Here is a 23851-nt window from a genome sequence, read left to right on the forward strand (position 1 = left end):
GATTTTAGCAAATGGCTGCAATATAACAAAGAGTGAAAAATTTAAGGGGGTCTGAATACTTTCCGTACCCACTGTATATATATATATACTTGATTGGTAAGCAGCTGTGTAATAAATAAAGTAATGTACAGTCAGCTGGTCATTATTACCATATAATCCACATCAACATGATGCAAGACTAATATATATGATAATGGCCAGCTGATTGCACATTATACTATGGATATAACTGCCATATGTTGCTCCTCACCATATGCGTGACTGTTGATGGAGCACTTGTTGAAGATCATGATGTTCTGGGTGAGGGTTCCTGTCTTGTCACTGAAGATGTACTCCACCTGTCCCAGCTCTTCATTTAGTGTGGTGGTCCGGGCCTCTGCTGCTGTGTTACTACGGCTGCAGAACATCCGCCGGTCCCAATTAATGAAATAACTGTGACCCAGACGAATCACCTCCACACTAAGAGAATCAGACCGATGGAAAGAGAAACAGACGGAGGGTTATCATCACAATGCAAATGTGACCTGCTTTTCAGTAGAAACACTCAAATTGACTGCAGATCTCTGACCACATGGCAAACTCACAACAAAACGCACACAAAAATACACAGTTTTCCTGTTCTAAAGACATAGGTTATTTAGTATGCAGCTGAGACAGACAATGGCACAACAGTCTACCAGACCATTAAAAGCAAGATTTAATTTATAGAGACTTCACAAATCTGTCAAAAAACTGATTTTGGGTATGTGCATGCTGTGCCATGCTGCAGTTCTTCCTGTACGAGTCTGTACCAGTCAGAGGTGGGTTACATTCACTGGACCACACGGCAGAGTTAGAGCTCATTCAGAGAGCTGGTTCAGAAAGGTTCGGTCAGGATTTTAGTGGTGTTATATGGACTGTGTTATACGGGAGGCTGTTGTTATGTCAGAGAGAGAAAAAAGGGTCTATGGGGTCTATCTCTTACCTGTTAGGGAAAGTCTGAGGAAACATGAAAACAACAAAATAAATCAAAATAAAATAAACAGCAGAATGCATAAAGGATGCATTAAGCATAAAATGAATCTAAGCTAGTACTTCCCCCCAAAAACAGCACCTAAATCAAAGAAGATAAGTAGATTTTAATTGGAATTTTCATGAATATGATACACTGGTGTCTAATGGTGTTATTCATATACTATTATAGTTTTTATTAATGTTTTAAATGAGCTTTTATTTTATTCGCTTATTTTATATATTATGTTTTAAATTAGCTTTTATTTTATTCGCTTATTTTATATATTATGTTTTAAATGAGATTTCATTTAATTCACTTATTTTATATATTGCTTGTAATTTAATTAGTTGAATTTTGTGTAATTTTATTATTTTTTCATTTAGTATTATTTTTTTTTTTATTCAGATTTAATTTACTGCGTTTATTTCAGTTCAATTTTAGTTTACATTTTTTTTTCCAGTTAGTAATTTTAATACTTCAACTTAACCTTATTTCAGTTATTTCAGTTAGTTGCCAAGGCAAAATTTCTAATTTTCATCTATTTTCAGTTTTTCATTTAATATTTAGATTTATATTTCAGTTAACAAAAGTGTTTTTAATAGTTTTTGATAATAACCCTGATACAACAACAACACAATTTTAAGATAAACGGTTAAATTGATATTTAAATAATTGTAGTAAAAATGTTCTTTGAATGACTTAAAATGTAATGCTTAGCATTGTTTATCCCTAAAAATAAAAATCCAAAAAGTCCTAAATTGGATAATTGGAATAGCTGACAAACCTCATATAAAATAAATAGGAAATAAGACAGCTCATATGAATTTTACATTTATGTTCAAAAAATTGTATTGCTGCAGTCCATTTTCTATATTTTTTATTTGATTATATTCAAGTGCCACCTGAACAGTTCCCACTGGATAATTCATCCTTTTCCCTCCATTACGACATTTCTCCCTCCACATCTTGCTCTCTCTCACCTGACATAGAGGGAGATGGGCACGACTGTGTTGAGGATGATGACATAGGACCAGAAGGACAGGAAGGCCGAGAACAGGAAGTTGTCCACTGTAGGGTCCCAAGGAAGAAAGCTCTGGAACAGAGCACCCACTTCTTTTTCCCAAACTGCATTTCCTATGGCCAAGATCACTCCCATACACACCAGGAACCCAAAAATCTGAGGAGGGGAAAATTACAAACATTAATTTGCAGAGTGTATGCTGTTTATATATTTCGGTTCGATAATTCAGCAGAGGTTTGTAAGTGAGTGTGTTTCTCACCCACAGCACCAGTGTATTCATCAGTCTGTCTATACTGGTGCGCTTGAACTTAGTCCGTCCGCTGTTCTGCATCAGTTTGGTGTCAGGACCTGAGGTGCACCATGACAGGTTAAAATGAAAACTAATCACATACACATATTCACATAAACACATACACCAACCTGCGAAAATAACAAGGCCATAGCAGCTCTCTGTGTTGCGCAGGACGCAGCCGCGAAGCAGCATGTTCTGGTTGCTGAGGGGGTACTTGCAGTCTTTCCAATACAGAGTCCCGCAGAAACGGTCAAGCTTGTTGTTGGGAGGCTCACACACCACTTCTCCTGAACATACACACAGCACGTGTGAAATATCGAAACAGTATTATTTTATGTAATATGTGTTATGACCAACTGTTCAGCATCCTGGGTCTCGGTACATCCTGTGAGCTTTGGAATTTTTTGTTGTTCTTTAAAAACAGGAAGCGTGGGTGGTCTGTGCTGACACAGGTTTGATGGTGTGTGTGTGTGTGTGTGTGTGTGGTAGTATATTGTGTTGGGTGTTAAAGAAATGTTGCTGAGAAACTGTCCACCACATAATTTACTTTCCGCACACTTTGACTCACTGTATCTTTTGTTCTCGCTTCCTCCAGTAAACTAACTCATAGTGGGGTCAAACAGTTGTTGCACTTTTGCATTTTTAGCGCATCTATTCACTAGCCCATAATCAAATTTATCTTGACGTTATCTGCGCTGGTATAGCACTTCATCATGCATACTTAAAGGGGTCATATGATGCGATTTCAAGTTTTCCTTTCTCTTTGGAGTGTTACAAGCTGATTGTGCATAGATAAGATCCCTGAAGTTGCAAAGACTAAAGTCTCAATGATCTTTAAAAAAGCATCATATGACCCCTTTAAATTAAGTAAATATTTTCAGAAATGTCAATTTAACTTTAATTACACATTTTATTTATTCAATTATACATTATATTGTATTCATTATTTTATTTTGCACAGATTTCTTTTGGATGAGTTTGTGCTGTTACCTGCTTTGCTTAATTACTTGAATCTGAATAGTGAATCTGTGCTAAAATACGTAAATAAACTGTGGTTATCAGTGAGTGCAACTCACACAGGAATACCCCCAATGAAAATATGCAATTCCTTTTATTGCCTTTCTATTTTTGTTCCATAAACTTCTGCAAATCTGAAACATACTGCATGCAAACAAGTTCCCTCATTTATCAGTTCACAAGATTGCTCAGCTGTTTCTTTTTCTTACTAGTTCACTTTCTCATTTCCACTCTGGCTAACTTTCGCATCAATACCAAATCACATACCATCAAACCGGGCCAGGTTATTAGGATCTCCCAGCTCTGAGGTAACAGACAGAGACTGACGCACCTTCATGTTCGTCTCGCTGTGGCAGAAAAATTCATTGTCATTTTATTAAGTTGCACTGGAAGTATGAAATCATGTTACACAGCAAATTCGAGAAATAAACACAGTCATACCCATCCAGTTCTGCAGTTTCAATGTAACAGAGGCCATGTGGTTCACTGCTGGACAACAGGAGCAGGTCAGCCTGTAACACATATACAGTATGCCGCAGTGCTATTATTAGCTGAAACTATTAAAATGTTTTTGTTAATTAAAATAAGCTGAAATAATATAAATTATAAATATTAGGTGAAAACTTATTCCAAATGCAGCATTTATAAAGCTGACACACTAAGATTACTAATTTGAAAATAAAATAAATGAAAACTAAAATTTAAATAAAAATAAATCTAAATAGTAATATTTTTTTTAAAAACAAAAATTAATAAAAACTATGAAAGCACATGACAAAATTACTAAAAAAATAGAACTAAAATTAAAATGAAATTTGAGTAGTACACAAAGGAAAGCTATTCAAAAATATCACTAAAAACTATAATAGTATCTACCGTATATAATATTAAAATAACACTGATATACAGTGAGACCAAACTGCATTAGCATATTAACAAGACACCTAAACTGCATCCTCGAGAGTCAGGGTTACATAACCAGAGGCAGAATCAGCTAATTAGACCTTGGCTACTGGATCAATATCACAGTGCAGTATTCAAGAGCAAATGCATCAGACATTGATGCATACATGACCCTGAATTACTGCAAGTAATGTCTGAGACTGCTGAGCTAGTAAAGAGTCTTTTTATTTTATTAAACCAAGTTGAATTAATTAATTAATGTCAAGAAGGACTATAGAGGAAAACTCACTGCCACAAACTGGTTGTTCTCCAGTTTGATGATGTCTCCCACTCTGACATTCATCCATTTCTCCTTCTGAAGACTGAGAAAGTAAAAAAAAGTATAGGATACTTATTAATGCTTTGTGATTGTTGGAAAATTACTATACAACAATTAAAAGTATATATATATATATATATATATATGTGTGTGTGTGTGTGTGTGTGTGTGTGTGAGACCCTGGACCACAAAACCAGTCATAAGGATCAATTTTTCGAAATTGAGATTTATACATCATATGAAAGCTGAATTAATAAGCTTTCCATTAATGCATGGTTTGTTAGGATATGACAATATTTGGCCGAGATACAACTATTTGAAAATCTGGAATCTGAGGGTGCAAAAAAATCAAAATATTGAGAAAATCGCCTTTAAAGTTGTCCAAATGAAGTTTTTAGCAAAGCATATTACTAATCAAAAATTAAGTTTTGATATATTTACAGTAGGACATTTACAAAATATCTTCATGGAACATGATCTTTACTTAATGTCCTAATGATTTTTGGCATAAAAGAAAAATCAATCATTTTGACCCATACAATGTTTTTTTGGCTATTGCTACAAATATACCAAAGCGACTTAAGACGCTTAAACTTAAAAAGGTTTTGTGGTCCAGGGTCACATATATAAACATACTAAATATTGAGCCAACAGTGCTTCTATGCCATGAACAGTCACTATCCACTCGGCCACATTTATATTTTTTGTAAACAACATTTATATTTTCTTGTAAACACAATGTAAAAGGAAGTGCGTATATTAATACGAGACTCACATGCCACCGATGAGGACCTGAGACTGACGGTTATTCACCTGGTTGTCACTCTTGTGACGAAACTGTGAGAGAAACAGAGATGTGTGTGAAATGTATGTGTCTGATGGTGTTTTCGTGTGGTAGTTGTGGTGTGTTAGGTGATTAGCATGAGTGTTACCATATTTCTGCGTGGAGGGGGGCTTGGCAGTTACAGTAAGTTATAAGTGTGCGTGCGTGAGACTCACATAGTCATCGGTGGCATCTTTAACTGCAGTGATGCTCAGCACCAGCACTAAAGGCACAATGGTGGTGAACCAGGATAATGAGGAAATCTGTGGAATCAACTGAGACAAAAACGTACACACAATTACTTTTTAAAGCATTTTTATAGCACTCACTGATTCACCTACTAGTGTTACTAGTGTAATTAGTGTGAACATGTTCAAACAATCTGTCAAAATTACTGTGTTCATAAGCATCCATGAGCTTGCTAACTGTAGCCTTTAGGAAAGGAGGAATATTGCCATGGTCACAGCAATGAATTTACCTTTACAAAATAAATTACTTTTTTTCTCTACACTTGTAATAAGCATTCAAAGTAAGAATTCATTCGGAGTATATACCTGCAGTATGAGGAGAAACAGGAAGTAGGTATTGGCAACTTCCTGGAACTGCTCAAACAGGTTGACTGGAAGGAAGGTAATGATGTTGTACTTTGAGGTCATGATGCAGTTGCTCTGTGGACAGTGAAAGAGATGATGGGGAGAGGTGAAGGAGATGCAGAAGAAAACTGTACACAAATAATCTATAGTATATTTATGATGTATAGGTTGTATGTGCGACTTACAGCATACTGGAACTTCTCATTGTACTCTCTATCGTTGGCTCGGACTCTCCTTTCCTCCTCTGTGAAGAAAACAAACACTGAGATGTAAAAATTGCCTGAAATATATCAAATATAAAAAATAATGTTGATGCCAGTGATAGACCATTACAATTGAGTCTTAATTTTTCCCCAGTTAATAATGTCTGGAAATGTTTCCTCAGTTTCAACCAAGTGATTTGCTTTTAAGTGATGTTTCACCCAAGAATAAAAATGTAGTCATTATTTACGCACCCTCATGTCATTCTAAACCACTCTGACTTACTAAAAGTTTTGGTGACCATTGATTTCAAGTGTATGATTAAAAAAACTCAAAATATATTTTTTTGTGTTCCATAAATATGAGTTTGGTTGAACTATCCTTTTATAGCACTGTCCCACACGCCATAATACTCTAATATCATCAAGGAAACTGGACATTTTTACTTTCTTGGAATGTTACAAATCAACGATCCTAGAATGTTAAGTTGTTCATAAAATTTAGTTAAAAGAACGTTGCATGAACATTATACTAACCTAAAAATAACGTTCTACTAATATTAAGAAAACTTGAAAATTTCATGTTTTTAGAACATCTCAAAATCGCTGTCCCCACAACCAAAAAAGAACATTTGGAAAACATTCTTAGCACATAAATTTGTTAGCTGGGTCCAACAACTTGATTTGTTTCTCATCTGAAACTTCTGAAATGCTTAAACTCTACTGAAAGGGAAATAGAAAACGCACAACGTGGGGCTTTAATATGTTCACACACTCACATATATCATGCAGTTACAGTGGTATACAGTAACTTTCAGTTCCCCATGAGACAAACTACACAATCAGAGGGTCGTGTCAGTGCTAAACACCAGCTTTAATCAAGTGAGATAGATCTGTGGTTGCCAAGGCAAACGCAGCACAACAAAGAAAAGGAAGTCATGGCTTATTGTAGTGTGACAGATTAATTTCTGCATTATGAGGCTGAAAACGGGACTGTGACAGAATAGCTGCGGTTAGCATATAGTCATAAACCTGCTGTTTTCACTTCTGCTGAAAACGAGACTCACGGTTTCAAAAGCTCACACAAAGCTCTTAACACCACAGCGTTTCCAGCCAGACTGACACATAAGATACAAAAACATTGCTTGTATCTGAGAAAAGCTTTCTTTTGGTTCTCTCGTCTTTTGACAGAAATTGCAGAAAATGGCTGTCGGATTCACTTTGCTATGCATCTCTCACATCCTGTGCTCACAGCTGCACAGTTTTTTATGCTGGGTAATGGCCACTCCATGTGAAAGCCTGAGTGTGTGTGTGTGTGTGTGTGTGTGTATCACATCATATTATCCATGGGTGACTCGCTGCATCTTTTTGGAGGAGACACGTTCCTCTGCTCTACCCTGCTGAAAAGATCTTAGACAGCATGAATTTCCAAACACTCTAGATTTACTGATGGACCAAGGAACTGCTGAGCAAAACATCCCAATCAGATCTCTCCTCTGAAGACAAAAGACAAAACTTTCATTGTGGTAGTTTGCAAGAGGCTTATTATACAGACGAAGATATGTTGAAGCATTTGGTTGGTCGGGTTTCACTCTGTGCTGCTATAATATTGATGAGAATCTTGTACGAAAATAAAAAGACTGACCTCATTACTCCCTGCTCAGGAGTGAGAGAAAGAGGTCTGATGAATGGCCAAGAGCTGCATCTGCACCATTTACATGTGCATCAAAAGGTCAAACCCATAAACCCATGCACACGAATAGATATAGCCAGTCTGTAGTCATGCATTTCCTCCTGCATGAGCCCTTCACACCTGCTCTGGTCCTCTGCTCAGTCACTGAGACTCTCTCTGCTTGTGGTTTCCTGTGTTAAGACAGCTTGGCTCTCTCATATTTCGCCTCTATAATGGCCGATTTATATGCACTGCCCACATAGTCAACACACAGCAACACACTGAAGCAAGCACTTTAAGCTGCCACAAAAAAAACCCATCTATACACCATCAGCAAAAATTGCACATTTGTGACCCTGGACCACAAAACCAGTCATAAGGGTGAATTTTTCGAAATTGATATTTATACATCGTCTGAAAGCTGAATAAATAAAAAAATACTTTTTTTTTTCCATTGATGTATGGTTTGCTGGGATAGGACAATATTTGGCTGAGATTTGGCCTTTAAAGTTGTCCAAATTAAGTTCTTAGCTATGCATATTACTAATCAAAGATTAAGTTTTGATATATTTACAGTAGGAAATTTACAAAATATCTTCATGTAACATGATCTTTACTTAATGTCCTAATGATTTTTGGCATAAAAGAAAAATCAATAATTTTGACAAATACAATGTATTTTTGGCTATTGCTACAAATATACCCCAGCGACTTATGACTGGTTTTGTGGTCCAGGGTCACATTTATCCTGTCACTGGGGCAGTACCTTTAAAAGTACACCTTTGTATTCTTAACTGTATGAAGCTAAGTAGGTCAGGGTACTAATGTACTCTTAAAGACAGAAAATTCTGTCAGCATTTTCTCACTCTCATGTCATTCGAAACTGGCTTGTCTTTCTTTCTTCTGCAGAACACAAATGAAGGTATTTTAAAAAATGTCTGTTTTTTTGGTCCATACAATGAAAATCAACGAGGTCCAATGTTGTTTGGACCTCAACGTTGTTCAAAATCTTCTTTTGTGAAAAAGAGAAAATCAGATTACGCAGGTTTGGAATGACACCAGGGTGAGTAAATGATGACAGAATTGTTTGGGTTAACTATTCTTAGGTACCATTCCTAGGGTCACTTAGGTCAATAATGCATCAGGTTAAAGGCCGTTCACACAAAGTATTATAACTATGAAGTTTTAATAATCATCCTAATTCTATGAAAATAGGAAAGTAATACCACAACTAAAATGATAATGAGAGAGGAATGGGAATCACTTTCAAACTATTTTTTCAGCTGCTGAATAATAAAAACTTTGAGATGCAATCAAAATCCACCCAACTTTATTAAGCCCAAGCATTTAAAGCTGCAGATGTAAGATAAATAGAACATTATTGTGCGTTGGTGTGAAGCTAATATAGTTATCAATACAGTTATCTTTTTATTCAGCAGTCTTGGTGTGAATAGGCCTTAACACATTTATTCTCAGCATTTGTAACACTGTACAGTGCATCTCCATTGGTAGCTTGGAAATGAGTCATACTGTAAGTTTACATCAGCTTAAGTTTGATCATTTGCTTGAACGTATTGTTCCCTGTGTTTGTTCCTGAGTTATGCAATCCTTGTGAATCTTGCTTACCAGTAAAGAACATTGTGTTCCAATGATAGGCCTAATAAATGAAACCTGTATTTCTCTAAATACTGCATTCATTTTTTGTTTTCATGAAACAGGATACAATGTTTGGAATATTTCCAGATTTATCGGGGAGTTTAACCTGATATCAAGTGATTTTGTATACTAGTTATACATATTTTATATGAGTTGGAGGTTCAGTCCTTGCACTCAATGCTGCTGGGTTAGTGTTGGTCTTCAGTAAACTCTTTCTCTCTCTCAATTGACTGAAGCAACTTTTGTCATTGTTGACACGGGTCACACTACAGGACAAGCTGTATACTCCATGAAATAAACAAATAAAACAGCTTTTTCAAGATCACAATTCTAAAAATGTAGCATTTTGATGTCCTTCATATACTGTACAAGAAAGTTATCTATGGTAGTATCATACAAACATTAATAACCATGAAGGCTGACTTAGTTTTATTTAACTCACTCCTTCCTTTATTGTATTTTGAAAAGCTAAAACCTGTATCGGTCCTCTCAGCTATCCTTATGCTATCTCCTTCCTGTCCCATCACTCATCATCCTATACTCTTTCATCTTCTCCTCTCTTCCTCAAGGTCACGTCTTTCTACCTTTGCTCATGGCTATCTGTTGTACTCTCTGCCTCTCTGTTATCAGTCCTGATGGAAAACCACACTGCTGCTGCCAGAGTCTGAGAGTGCATTACCTGCCTATTGGCTGCCAATGACATAATGGCATTGGCCGTTGGAGGGTCTGGTTCCACCCGGAGAGCACCTCAGCAAACTGGGCCATTAAGCACTTTTAACAAAGCGCCCTTACTAATACAGCCAAGGACAAGCGAGAGCCGCAGTGAAACATTGCTTGTGTGACGTTTCTCAAAAAAGAGCCGTTGACAGAGAAGGAGCGGTTATTGTTGTGATTCAGCACTACTGCCAAGGACATCCGCTATGCTAGCTCACAAATCTGTGCAAATTCAAACAGACCAGCAAGTTATGGATGTGCAGTGCTGCAATACATATGTCTGTGTAAGCTAGTGGTGCACAGACTTATCTGAAAGTCATGCGAAGCTTTGTTGTGATTGACAGGATGCTCATTTTTTACCATGATATTATTCATTTATTCAAAAATACATTAAATACACATTGAATAAATTTCTTCTATTATAAATCGTTTTTAATTTCTGAAAATTATTCTGGCATAGGCCTAAGTCTAATGTGCTCAGCAAGGCTGCATTTATTTGATGGAAAATACAGTAAAATATTTAATACTATGAAATATTATTCAAATTTAAAAGAACTGTTTTCTATTTTAATATTTCTATTTTAATTTTATTCTGGAAATGGCAAATCTGAATTTCCAGCAGCCATTACCTAAGTCTTCTGTATCAGATATTTGAGAATAACATTTTTTGAGAAGGAAAGGTAAAATATTTCGCGATACAACCACTTAAAAACATGATGGTATAATAATTAATAATTTATGTTTTTTTTAAATAATAATAATAATAATAAAATGTTCTAACGTGGAAAAAAAGCTTTTTTTAAATGATTAAAATGAGATACTCGCATATATTTATGGTTTTACCACATTATTTTTTTCTTGAAAATTATATAAATGGTTTTTCAAACCATATGAATCTAACAGGAAAACAAAGAGCATAAAGAAACTTTGCACATGTTATAAAACACCTTTTTAAAGTTTTTTCTTTACCATGGACACTTGTTTTTTTCATTGACTTTGAAGTCTGAAGAAAGAAAAATCTGAGCAAACCATGACGTGAGAGAAATAAAAGTTCAAATAACTTCAAATAATATAGATTCTTCTCAAGTTAACAGCAAATTTGCCTTTTGATATAAAAAACAATCAATTGCTATCAAAGGGAATCAAAGTGTCAAAGCAACACTAAAGCACCACTGAGGTTTCTGTTGCAGCCCTCTACGAACACCTCGGCAATTGAATCGCCATTGGCTAGTAAATTTTTTTGTTTACTCGCCAGACTGATATATAAATATATATATATATATATTTGTTTGTAAAATGGCACAGTTTTATAAATATCTGAAAGTACACGTTTAACATCAGTCAGTCAAGCATTGTACATTGTACATAGAATAAGCATCTTATTCTACTAATAAGAACAATATAAAACGCACCAAGGATTAATGAGCTACTGGATTCATGAATATTAATCAGGTTGTGTGCGTTCGCTCGAACTGATTTGCTGAAATCAAAACAGGGACGATAATAGGTGACCGCCAGCTAATAAGATTGCCGTTTGCGCATTAGTTCCGCCCACTACCGGAGAAAGCGGTAGTTCAAACTTATACTTAACCTCCAACTCACACACTGGCGAGTAAAATCTTTGAATTTATTAGCCAGTGGCTAATATTAGACATCATTTAGTCGCCCAGAGTAAGATTTAGTCGCATATGCGAGTGATTTACTCGCTATGTAGAGGGTTGTGTTGTCTCCACTATTTCAAAGCATTTGTCTCATTTAATGTCTAAAAGAGACAAGCCACAGGCTCAAATTAGCCTCTAAGTGGGTGAGCTAATTGCTACTGTACTCCAACCTTTTTGCACACACAGCAGAGGAACAGCCAGAACACGAGCCAAATGCATGACTCCATCCTTAACAGAGGCCAAATACTCACTAATGTTTTCATGTAAATGCTTGCATTTGCCTAGAGTTATTCTCTTAATTTACTGCTTTAAAATTTTACTTCACTCACATTCTCCTGAAAAAGATGTATGTTGAGAGAACGTGTACTATGCTTTAACGCCAAAACATCTGCTGAGCATCATGAAGCATTTGTTTATTTGTTTAAAGGGGTCATATGATGCGATTTCAATTTTTCCTTTCTCTTTGGAGTGTTACAAGCTCTTGGTGCATAAAGAAGAGTTGTAAAGTTGCAAAGACTAAAGTCTCCAATCCAAAGAGATATTGTTTATAAAAGTTAAGAGTCAACCACGCCTACCTAAAACGTCTCGTTCTAACAAGCCCCCACATGTCTACGTCACTGTGTGGGAAGATTTGCATAACGCCACCCAAATGTTCACGCAAAGAAAAAAGGCGTAACTTTTATTCTCACTGTAATATTGTTGCCGCCGCCGCCATGTCGTGAAGACGCGCGTGTGTGTTTGTGTTCTGTGTGTTTCGTTGTGAAAGCGAAACTACTTTGTTTGGCCTTCCAAAATAGGACGATATCCGCTTCATCATGCCTAGAGCTGATCCATGCTGGTCGCTGAGGAAATACATCAACTTCACGCTGTGGATCACCGGATCGGCTTTCACAGTGGACGAAGCGGAGTCCAGCCTGGGGACGTCTCAAGTGGTTGCCGCAAGCCCGCCGCCGCTCACTCAAGTCGGCCTCCGCTCACTCTAGGCCGCCGGCCGCAGCTCACTCTAGCCCGCAGTGTGTGACGCTGTGTTTCGTTGTGAAAGCGAAACTACTTTGTTTGGCCTTCCAAAAGAGGACACGACTAGAAATCAGTGGTTAAGTTATATTTAAAGGCATAGAGGAGAAACAATAATGTATAGTATGTGGAAAATGTGTTTTTTTAACCTTAAACCGCATAAACACATTTCATTACACCAAATACACAAAATAATGTTATTTTTAGCAGCATCATATGACCCCTTTAAAATAAAGCACATGATCTCCACATGACCCTTCACTTCATGCTCCCATTTCCCATTTCCCTATCCCTTCTTCTCTTTGCCAAGTGCCTTCATATGCCCACCATACTTGGCCACATGTCACGTCACTTTTTTTTTTTATCTGGCTGACTCATCTATCCATATCGGAAACAACTCTTCATCTCTCACTATCAGTATTCCTCTTTTAAAATATATATAGTGCTTTTAACAATACAGATTGTGTCAAAGCAACTGTACAGCATTAATTAGGTAAATAGTGTGTCAATAATGCAAAATGACAATAGTAAACACTCAATTTTCAGTTAAGGGCAGTTCATAATTGAATTCAGTGATGTCATCATCCAGCTCAGTTCAGTTTAAATAGCATCTGTGCAATCTTTTCTTAGCTGGACTCTCTGAGTAAAGGAATTACTGGGGTTCACATAAGGACAGGCTTAACACCCACTGACTGCATCTCAGAACATTTCACTCTAACAGAGCACATGCATTCAGTGCGACAAAAATAAGCAAAAACATGTTCCATAAAGGCTATTTTAGATGTGTGTGTGTGGGAGTGTAACCACAAAAAGCACTTGGAAAACTGCACGTATAAAATAAATAAATAAATAAAACTTTTGAGTATTTAAACTCAATTCTACAGGATATTGTTCATTATAATAAATATCCAATACATTCAGAAGTCACTTATAACAAAATCTGCCGTAAAAATGTAGATCCATTTTAATAGCATAAATGGTCTACAAAGATGATTATCTCCCACACTTATCTCCCATACACTTTTAAATTCTAACGAACTCTAACTGGAAGTAATGATAATGATGGCAATGTTAAATGCACTACATAGATATGATAGTCAAGTCAAGGAGATGATCACCACTGTGTCAGAATAGACTGCTTCTCGAGACATTCACTTAACAAACCCAGTGTTAAAGGTCCCATGACTTGCTGCTTTTTGGATGCTTTTATATAGGCCTAAGTGGTCCCTAGTACTGTATCTGAAGTCTCTTTCCCGAAATTCAGCCTTGGTGCAGAATTTCAGCCACTACGAGCCAGTCCCACAATGAGCTTTCCTTAGGACGTGCCATTTCTGTGTCTGTAGCTTTAAATGCTAATGAGGAGGAGAGAGGCGGGGCAACTGCCATGCTTCGCTCGTTTGCAAGCCATGATGTCTCTCGAGGAAAAAGAGGAAAAAAAAATATTGCGCTCGCCTCGCACGGTAGTAGCTCATTTTCTCATGGGTGGGCCAAATTCTCTGGGCGGGCAAAGCAGAGAAAGGGGAGGTAACCTTTCCCCGTATGACGACATAAAGGGAAGATTCCAGATTGGGCCATCTGAGCTTTCATTTTCTCAAAGGCAAAGCAGGATACCCAGGGCTCGGTTTACACCTATCGCCATTTCTAGCCACTGGGGGACCATAGGCAGGCTAGGGGAACTCATATTAATGTTAACAAACCTCATAAAGTGACATTTTCATGCCATGGGACCTTTAAGAATAAATCAACCCCTGAAAAGGCCAGGAACACAGTGTTACTGGAGTTACAAAGACAATAACTGTTCCTACCCAAGTTTAAATGGCCACTACAACACTGAATGTCTTTCCGCAGCTTATCCATGGATATTTCTTGGCCTTTAAAAGTCAACTGAAGGTCAGGACCCATACTTAATGTCTAATCACATTTGAAATGTTTAAAGGTTGACAACAAGTACAAATAAGACAGCAAAGGTGATTGTGTGGGACTCTTCATTTGAAATTAAACTTGGGATACCTTTACACATGGCAGCCAGCCACCTCTGTAGCCTGAGTCATTCTGGGCATTTCTAGATGGTGCTATCTGTATAGTGACTGATAATGAGAGCATCTATGCTGTGACAGACACTGTGATATGTGACAGACATCTCAGCTTATCTTGTCATAAGGAAAGTGAGACATGCATATGAAAGATGAAGAGGTAAAACACAGTAATCTCACAATCATTTCCAGCCTTTTGTACAGGTAAAAAAAAAAAAAGTGGCACAAATGACTCCACATAATAAACTGAAAATGCTACACATATATTGAGGCCACTGAGTATAAAAATCCCCCAGACCTATAATAAAAAAATTAAAAACAGCACAAAGTTGATCCCAAATCAAACATCAATTCTTGATCAATTGCGGTCTGGCTTTACAGAATCTGAGAGGTCCAGCTCAATTCCTTTACAAACCAGAACAGTATCCAGTTACTTAATTTCAACAACAAAAGGTTACTACAACATTTCTAGCACTTGCTCCCTTTAGTGAAAAATACAGACTGTTTTGCAACAACAAAACATGACAGTGAAAATGTTGCAGGCTGTATTCATAACATAAATTACATTTAAATCGGACCGCATGTTGATAAGCAATTCACACAGATTACTCATTTACCTACTGTGAAATAAACGGCTATGAGGCATGGGAAAAATGCAGATGAGAAGTGATTTTAAGTTGGGTAGATAAATATTGTGAGATATATTGTGTGGCAGATCATAAAAGACATAAAATTTCAAAGTAGAAATTAGGTTATGCAATCATCTCAATAACATCAAAAACAAGACTGTTTTACATAAAAAAAAATTGAGATTCAATTAACTGACTGAGTGATTTGTGAATGTTGACTGGGGAAATCATGATGGATATATTCACAAGGTCATGGGACAAACACGGACACACACAGAGGTCACTGGACATTGATGTGATTTTGTGAGGCAGTCATGAGAGTGAAATAATGAATGAATAAGCACACTTATGGAAGAAGACAAAGTTGTTTATTTACATAACAGGAAAGTGTTAAAGGAGGAAGATACATTAAATAAATAATAAAAAAATAAATAAATTTGACATTATTATCTGAATGTCTAAATGTCTATTCTAATATGAATGTTACATATTTTAGAATAATAGTAATTACCAACTAGACTTCATCTGTGCTGTGGTAAACAAATGACATAGGCTATAGGCTAACGCAAAGTAAAGGTACCTGCTCCTTTGCTTATTTTTGTTGCGTTGCTTAATCCCTCTTTCTTCCTTTTTAGAGGGAAGATGATTGGAAACCACTTCTCTGGGATGTCTTTCGGGATAGTCATGTTGTCCCGCCGTCGTTTCGTTTACACAGCTCTGCGCACACAGCAGTCGGACATCACACCGGCGGAGCGACAGAGAAACGCGCGCGCGGCAGCTGCAGACCGGCGCCGGATGACGGAGCGGTGCGTGGAAGACATCAGATTACAGACGCGGCGGTAAAATACACTTCACTCCCTCTCAGTTTTGATTTGCCGCAGAGTCCTTGAGGTCATTCGGTGTGATTCGATTACACTTTCACTAAACTAGTTCTCAAATGTTTTTACGCAGCGCGAGTATATTACACTATACAACACCACTGTCTTTGCTCATCCATTTCAACTGAAGTAACTTTCTGCGTTCCAGATATTCATGTAAAATGTTTGTTCTTGACTAAATATTTAAGTATAATAAAGGAATATGGCTTTAAATTTATAAATAAGCAAACATTCATTGACATTCAACTAAAATATCGATTTTTGACCAGGCTGAAGACGACATGTTATATTAACTGTCAAAACACTGAGGAGTGCCACTAGAACTACGACGTTGTTTTTATATGACATAATCAGAAAGCCATTCTATTGGTCGAGAATGTGGCCAATAGGAACTGGCTGAGGAGGTTGCCAAGGCAACTTAAGACTGCAGAGCTGTAAAACATGTATGGGTTAGAAGGAGCCAGCAACTATAGACTCATCTGGCAATGAAATATCCATACAGTAATAATAAGATTCAGAGTCAAATGGCTGATAAACAGACAGTTTCATACTTTAGGGCAAGGAGGGGGGTGAGAAAGGGTGGCACTGCAGAAGACATCTGGACTAGTCAGGTGTCTCTGCACGTGCTATGTCTATTATGTATCTCAGAGTGTGTGGAGAGAGATGGAGTCTCGTGCCAAGGAAGGAAAACTACCGACTGTTAGATGGGGGAAGTCGTGGCCTAATGGTTAGAGAGTCGGACTCGTAACCCAAAGGTTGCGGGTTCGAGTCTTGTACCGGCAGGGATTGTGGGTGGGGGGAGTGAATGTACAGCGCTCTCTTCCACCTTCGATACCACGACTGAGGTGCCCTTGAGCAAGGCACCGAACCCCCAACTGCTCCCCGGGCGCCGCAGCATAAATGGCTGCCCACTGCTCCGGGTGTGTGTTCACTGCTGTGTGTGTGCACTTTGGATGGGATAAATGCAGAGCACTAATTCCTAGTATGGGTCACCATACTTGGCCACATGTCACTTTTATCTTTTTATCTAAACACAATGCTCCAGCATATACTTTGATGTTGCACTGCACCACAATGAAAACACACAAGAGCCAAGATTTGGAACAATATCGCACCAATGGCTACCCAATCACACAATTTTTTTTATATATATATATATATATATATGCCACTGCTCACGATGGCAGTGTGGAAGACAAGCCCTTCCCAAGTGTTCATATCTGACTGCACCACAGAACACAATACAGGCCAATTAAATCAAACAGACAAGTTCAGGGAGGTTAAGGAGATTGCATTTTATAGGCCTTAAGCCGGGCGCACATTGTGTGATTTTTAAAATTCCTTTAGGATTGTACTTGTCAGACTGTACGAACATGATGATCATGTCACACTGTGGGATCTCACTCAGTTGTCAGACTGTACGATGCGTTAAAAACGGGTGCATGCAAGAAAACTTGTCCGTAGTTCTACATTATCAACCCACACACGTTCAGTGACTGCGAGCTGCTGCAGCACTACACAACCACATGAAAACAGCGGCGCAACCGGTGTTTTTCATAGCAAAGGCAGCATAATATGAATTCTGTGAGCAGAGGACCGGAGCGCCAGAGTTTATGGCAGTTAGAAGAATTCTCTAGCATTAATTTTGATCCTGGCTTGTCTTGAAAAATAAAGACAATTTGATGTTCGTCGTAAGAGAAGTCCCACTGCAGGACTGTGCACCAAAACTTCTGACACTGCCAGAATATCGTCGGAGGTAACATTTGATTGCAACGGCCATTAATCGGCTGTCGGTGAACACGTCAAACCAGCGATCAAAGACTACAGATTTTAGCCTAGGATTATAGGAATCTTTTAGGATTTTCAAAATTTGTTTCAGACGGCCAAATCGTGGCCAAAATCGCACAGTGTGAGCCGGGATTCAAATGAGACTGTGAGGGATAGACTAACTTCCTACTAATAGACTGACTTTATCATGGCATGAATGGTATAAATGTCCTAAATCATGTAATTTTTGCTGACTCATACTTTTCAAAACTGTTTTTCCTATTTTTGTAAAGACGTTTTGTCAGCTGAGCAATCTGTATGTTATTAAACAACACTACATTGAACACACTGTACTTCTATCCCTCACTGCGTTGTTTTCATCCCCATAAAAAATGAAATATGGAGCTACCCTGACTAAGGTCTACAGATGCATGAAGAGGATATTGCATATCTTTTAAGCTAATTTTCATAAGCATCACTGCTTAAGCTAAACAATCCAATGTTATAAAAAAAAAAAACATTTTACCTGGTGGTGAATTTGTATGAATCTGTGCAATGTGATCTGTATATGGAAATGTAAAATTTTTACAGAAAAGAAAGCATGAAGGTCCTAAACCAAACAGTAGTGGCAAATTTAATTTTTGACAATAATGAAAATGAGGCAGTGAGAGATAGAAGTAGAGTGTGTTCAGTGGATTGTACTGTTGTTTAACATACCGACTGTCCAATTAACAAAATTTCTTTAAAAAAACTCATGATCTAGGACCTTTATATGATGTATGCTATTGTAGACTGTTAGTCCATCCCTCACAGCCTCGTTTTCATCCAAGTCAAATTCAATATGGCATCTAACCTGGTTCAGGTCTATGAGGTGTAAGTAGATCATACAAATGAGATGTACGAATTCTGATGAATTAGCCACCAATTCACCAAAACACTTAATTTTGATGACGAAAAATATTCGTCATAATTTTCATCAACAACATTTTTTCACAGATACAAACGAGATGATATCGAAATAAAAACTATTTTTGAATGACAAAAACAATGACGAAAATCTGACATTTTCGTCAACAAATAATAACGAGACAAAAATGTTAGGGAGGGACGATTGGACAGAGATCCATTCAGAAAGAACTTACTGTGTGGAAAGGAGGGTATATGGCACACATTTCAACTGTAATGCTCTGATAATACGTTTGCATACACTTGCTGCACAGCTCATAAAACGTTAAAAAATGTCACCGTCTGGGAGTAAGAGAAAAGCAGACATATGGATAAATTTGAAAAGCGTGACGATGCGAAAGAGCACTTAATTCGGTCCGGTTTTCTAAGCGCACACAGCCGAATCCCGCACACAGAAAAGCACCTCTCAAACAGAGCACGACTACTGAATTCAGTTCTCTTTTGCATTTTAACAGAGAAATACACAAAAAAATTATCTCAAATTGTCTGTTTTAAAGAGTTTTCACATAAACACACTCGGTTATGTCTTAAGTGAATGTAAACTGTCGGGAGAATATAACCAGTATACTGAATCTGTGCAGTCAGTTTTAAAGGGGCAACAGCCTAATTTACTTGTTGTCTGTCCCCTTATTGTTAATGAATCAACAAAAGAAAGAGAGGAAATCACTCACTGCTCTTGACAGAATCACTTTAGTAGCTCTCATAAGTATTAACCTAAATTTAATTTATATAAATAAATGTCATCTTGAAAGAATGAAGGATGTTGTATGCAAGTTGTTATAAAGACTGAATATTATAGGCCCTATAACCATTGGTATTGCATTGAAAAGAGGACCATATACTTGTTTCTTTATGAGAAGTGGTTTTATTTAATTTTGAGATAAAGATTATGTGGAGTTAAATCTGTGTCTATATCGCATGTTCAAACATTAATATCATTAATTTTAACAGGGTAATAGATGTTTTCTGCGGGCAGTGGTGTATTGTAACGAAGTCGTTACAGTACTTAAGTATTTTTTGGGAGTATCTGTACTTTACTTGATTTTTTTATATTTCAGCCAACTTTTACTTTTACTCCACTACATTTCCTAATTAAAATGTATACTTTTACTCCGATACATTTCCCCGAAGAATATTCGTTACTTACTACAAAATAGTCAGAAGTCAGAAGAACACGGACTGCAGGAAAGCATGTTTGACGAATCAGTGGTCTGCCGTTTGCAAGTTAGACTCCTAAAAACACCTTTGCTCATGTGCAAAAAAAAGTGCGTGGCTGCGTGCACAATCGCGAATGATTCATTTTCCACTCAAGTCGAGTCAGGGGCGTGCGATACAGCATCGTCTGCGATAATATGGTAAGTGTTGTAATGATGTGCGATCTGACATTATCAAGTATATCACAGAGAGTGCACACACGTGATTTATTAGTCTATTAAAACTCAAAATTCAAGGCATTCTAACTTGTAGACGGCAAAAATGCTTCAGTATGCTTTTTTATGTTTATATAATTGAATATAGTTTACTTAATCTATATCACACAAAGAGTAGCCTACCGTTTTTCTGCAGATATCAGCATGAACACATTTAATAATCATTTTATACAAGTTCAGTAAAGAAATAAGTGACTTACATTTTAGACATAATATTGCTTGTTTTTGCTCAATTTTGCCAACGAAAATAGTTCCAAAGACCACAGCACTGTTTTGCGTCTCTGAGCAATGGACGGTGTTTACTTATTGAATGAATCAGCTTTTTGAAAGAATCGGTTGAATAAATGATTCAGTGATTCACTCATTAACAGTCAAATGCTTTGTTCCTGAATGAATCAGTCGTTTGAATGAATCGGTTGAATCTCAATGACTCACTCATTAACAGGCACTTGCTGCCACCTACTGGCGGTTTTAATTTCACATTTCGACTATTTTGTTCATGTTTTAAATTATTTCAAATATAAGTATTCAAGGTTTTATGTTAATAACAAAACATTATTTATGCATCTGTAACTGCAGGTTAAATGCATCCATGTCCCCTTTGAGATACATAAACTGTGAAAATACATCTAAATGCTATTTCAGATGCAGATTCCAGAAATGTTTTCTTACGTTGGAATGAAAGACACCTACAATAAGTACCGGATGAAGTGCTTCTTATTCTTACCCAAAAATACAAAATGGAAGAAAGAGTTAAAACTGAACACAATCTTGCTACTCAAGCCGTGGATGAACATTTTTTATATATATTTATTTGCTTCTTTTCCATTTTGCATTTACTTGTACTTTTACGTTCAATACTTAAGTATGTTTAAGATAAAAAAAATACTTTTCATACTTACGTACAATAAATATCACATACTTTAAGACTTTTACTCAAGTAATATTCTAAACGGTGGCTTCAACTTCTACCAAAGTCATTTTCTGGTAAGATATCTGTACTTTTACTTGAGTATGGCTTTCAGGTTACTTTATACACCACTGTCTGTGGGAATATATGAGTTTGGAAATGTTAAAGAAATGCTTAATAAACGCATTACACCATAACTAAACCCATTAGATTATAGTCGACTAAATCTACTGTAGATTTACTTGACTAAAGTCTTATGATATTTAGTCGACTAAAACTGGACTAAGAATAAAACAATTCAGATGACTAAAATATTACTAAAACCCCCTTCCATTGGACTATGGATAAAAAATGTCCCAGGTTACGTATGTAACCACGGTTCCCCGAGGGAACGAGACGCTGCGTCGGAAAACGCTAGGGGAACGCCTTCAGCGATATCAAGCTCTGAATCATTTGTGTAATCAGTCCAATCGATGGGCGAGACGTCAGAGGCGGGTGACCGTAGAACCTAACAAAGGTAAGGGGCGTGGACCACCCCGCAGCGTTGCAGATGTCCTGCATAGGCACACCCGCTAAAAAAGCCTTAGAGGCTGCCACACTTCGAGTCGAGTGAGCCTTGACCCCTAACAGCGAGGGGAGATCAGAGGACTCATAACATACGGAGATGGCATCCACTATCCACCGACTGAGGGTCTGCTTAGTTGCTGGAAGCCCTCTCTTAGGGGGACCGTAGCACACAAGCAACTGGTCCGCCCTTCTCCACAGGGCAGCTCTGTGGACGTATGCATCCAGTGCTCGCACTGGACACATACAATTAAGCCTCTGCTGGTCGGGCTCCCTGAAGGGAGGAGGATAAAAAGCCTGGAGTACGACAGGCCGTGGTGTAGAGGAGGGGACCTTAGGGACATACCCCGCATGAGGGTACAAAAAAGCTTTGGCCAGACCGGGCGCAGTCGAGATAGGAAGGGGCCACAGAAAGGGCCTGCAGATCCCCAACTCTCTTTAGAGAAGATATAGCCAAGAGAAACACAGTCTTTCACATAAGAAGACGATCTGATATCTCCTCGATAGGCTCAAAGGGAGGCCTACAGAGAGCTTCTAGCACCACAGCGAGGTCCCAAGGAGGGACACGAGATCCTACCTGAGGCCTCAGCCTCATCACACCGAGGAGGAAACATGTAACCAGGGGGTCCTTGCCCACTGAGTGACCATCAAGAGGGGCGTGGTAGGCCTCTATAGCCGCCACGTAGACCTTCAGGGTGGAGTGGGTTAACCCCGCGGAGAAACAGCATGTACAGCAGGCCAAGAGTTATCAAGTTGGAAGCAGCTGCCATCAGACCCAGCTGCTTTTGAAACTGCTTGACAGTGAGCCTTCTCTGACTCTCGCGACTGCAGTGAGGATCGACTCGATCCGAGCAGGAGACAAACGTGCCTGCATCGTGGTCGAATCCCATACCACGCCCAGATAAGTGGTCCTCTTTAATGGAGAAAGCACACTTTTCTTGGCGTCTAGTCTTAACCCCAACTCTTTCATATGAGCGAGAACGAATTCTCGATGCCGAACCGCCATCTGCTCTGATTGAGCTAAAATCAACCAATCGTCGATGTAATTGAGTATGCGGACGCCCTGGAGTCGCAGAGGAGCCAGAGCAGCATCCACACACTTTGTGAAAGTACGAAGTGAGAGCCCGAAAGCCAACCTCAGGAACCTCCTGTGATGGGAAAGGATGGAGATAGGCCGAGCTCTAGGAGTGGAGGCCTCAGCATAACGACTCTCTAAAGCGAGAGGAGGCCTCTACACCCCACTCTAGCCTGCCTAGCGGAGCTCTGGCGAGCGGAGGCCTCAGAAACTCTCTGTAGCGAGAGGAGGCCTGACGACACTCGCAGAAAAATGTCCGCTCTTGGAGCGGAGGCCTCAGCATGACAACTCTCTAAAGCGAGAGGAGGCCTCTCGCAGCGCAACCCTCCATCCTTCTTTGGAACAATTAAGTACCGGCTGTAGAACCCGGACTCCCTGTCGAGAGGAGGGACCACCTCGATGGCCTCCTTCCTCAAGAGAGTATTCACTTCTTGTTCTAATACCAGAGCCTGCTCGGGGCCCACTAATGTGTGGAAAACCCCTTTGAAAGGCGGCGCCAAACTGAATGCGATAGCCTCTTTCTACAGTTTTCAGGACCCAACGAGATACATCTGGCAGTAGTTTCCACACTGCTAAATAATCTACTAAGGGAACCAGTCTCTCGAGACTGGCCTCTGGTGTATTTGGAGCTGCTAGCTGGGTGCCCTGAAGCGGAGGACCGGCAGGAGACAGCCGAGCTAGCTGCTCGAGAGACCCCCGAAGAGGTGGCGAGGCTCTCAG

The 23851-nt window shown here is 38.4% G+C and overlaps 1 protein-coding gene across 2 annotated transcripts in view; it reads right to left on the reverse strand.

Moving 5' to 3' along the window:
- LOC107667702 (phospholipid-transporting ATPase ID-like) overlaps window positions 1-23851 on the reverse strand; it is a 45349-nt gene that overhangs the window by 15341 nt on the left and 6157 nt on the right. The window contains exons 1-12 of one of the 2 annotated variants that reach the window (XM_016459423.1): window positions 16122-16677; window positions 6148-6206; window positions 5924-6037; window positions 5546-5644; window positions 5322-5383; window positions 4517-4589; window positions 3766-3836; window positions 3592-3671; window positions 2436-2594; window positions 2275-2363; window positions 1975-2171; window positions 251-459 (exon numbers count right to left, since the gene is read on the reverse strand). In XM_016459423.1, the coding sequence (XP_016314909.1) occupies window positions 251-459; window positions 1975-2171; window positions 2275-2363; window positions 2436-2594; window positions 3592-3671; window positions 3766-3836; window positions 4517-4589; window positions 5322-5383; window positions 5546-5644; window positions 5924-6037; window positions 6148-6206; window positions 16122-16227 (1318 nt within the window). In that variant the 5' untranslated portion in view covers window positions 16228-16677. Of the gene's footprint in view, window positions 1-250; window positions 460-1974; window positions 2172-2274; window positions 2364-2435; window positions 2595-3591; window positions 3672-3765; window positions 3837-4516; window positions 4590-5321; window positions 5384-5545; window positions 5645-5923; window positions 6038-6147; window positions 6207-16121; window positions 16678-23851 lie in introns of those variants that run through there. The other variant, XM_016459424.1, reaches the window with a different exon arrangement.

Source organism: Sinocyclocheilus anshuiensis, unplaced genomic scaffold (assembly GCF_001515605.1).
Source record: "Sinocyclocheilus anshuiensis isolate Anshui unplaced genomic scaffold, SAMN03320099.WGS_v1.1 scaffold2309, whole genome shotgun sequence".
NCBI lineage: Eukaryota > Metazoa > Chordata > Actinopteri > Cypriniformes > Cyprinidae > Sinocyclocheilus > Sinocyclocheilus anshuiensis.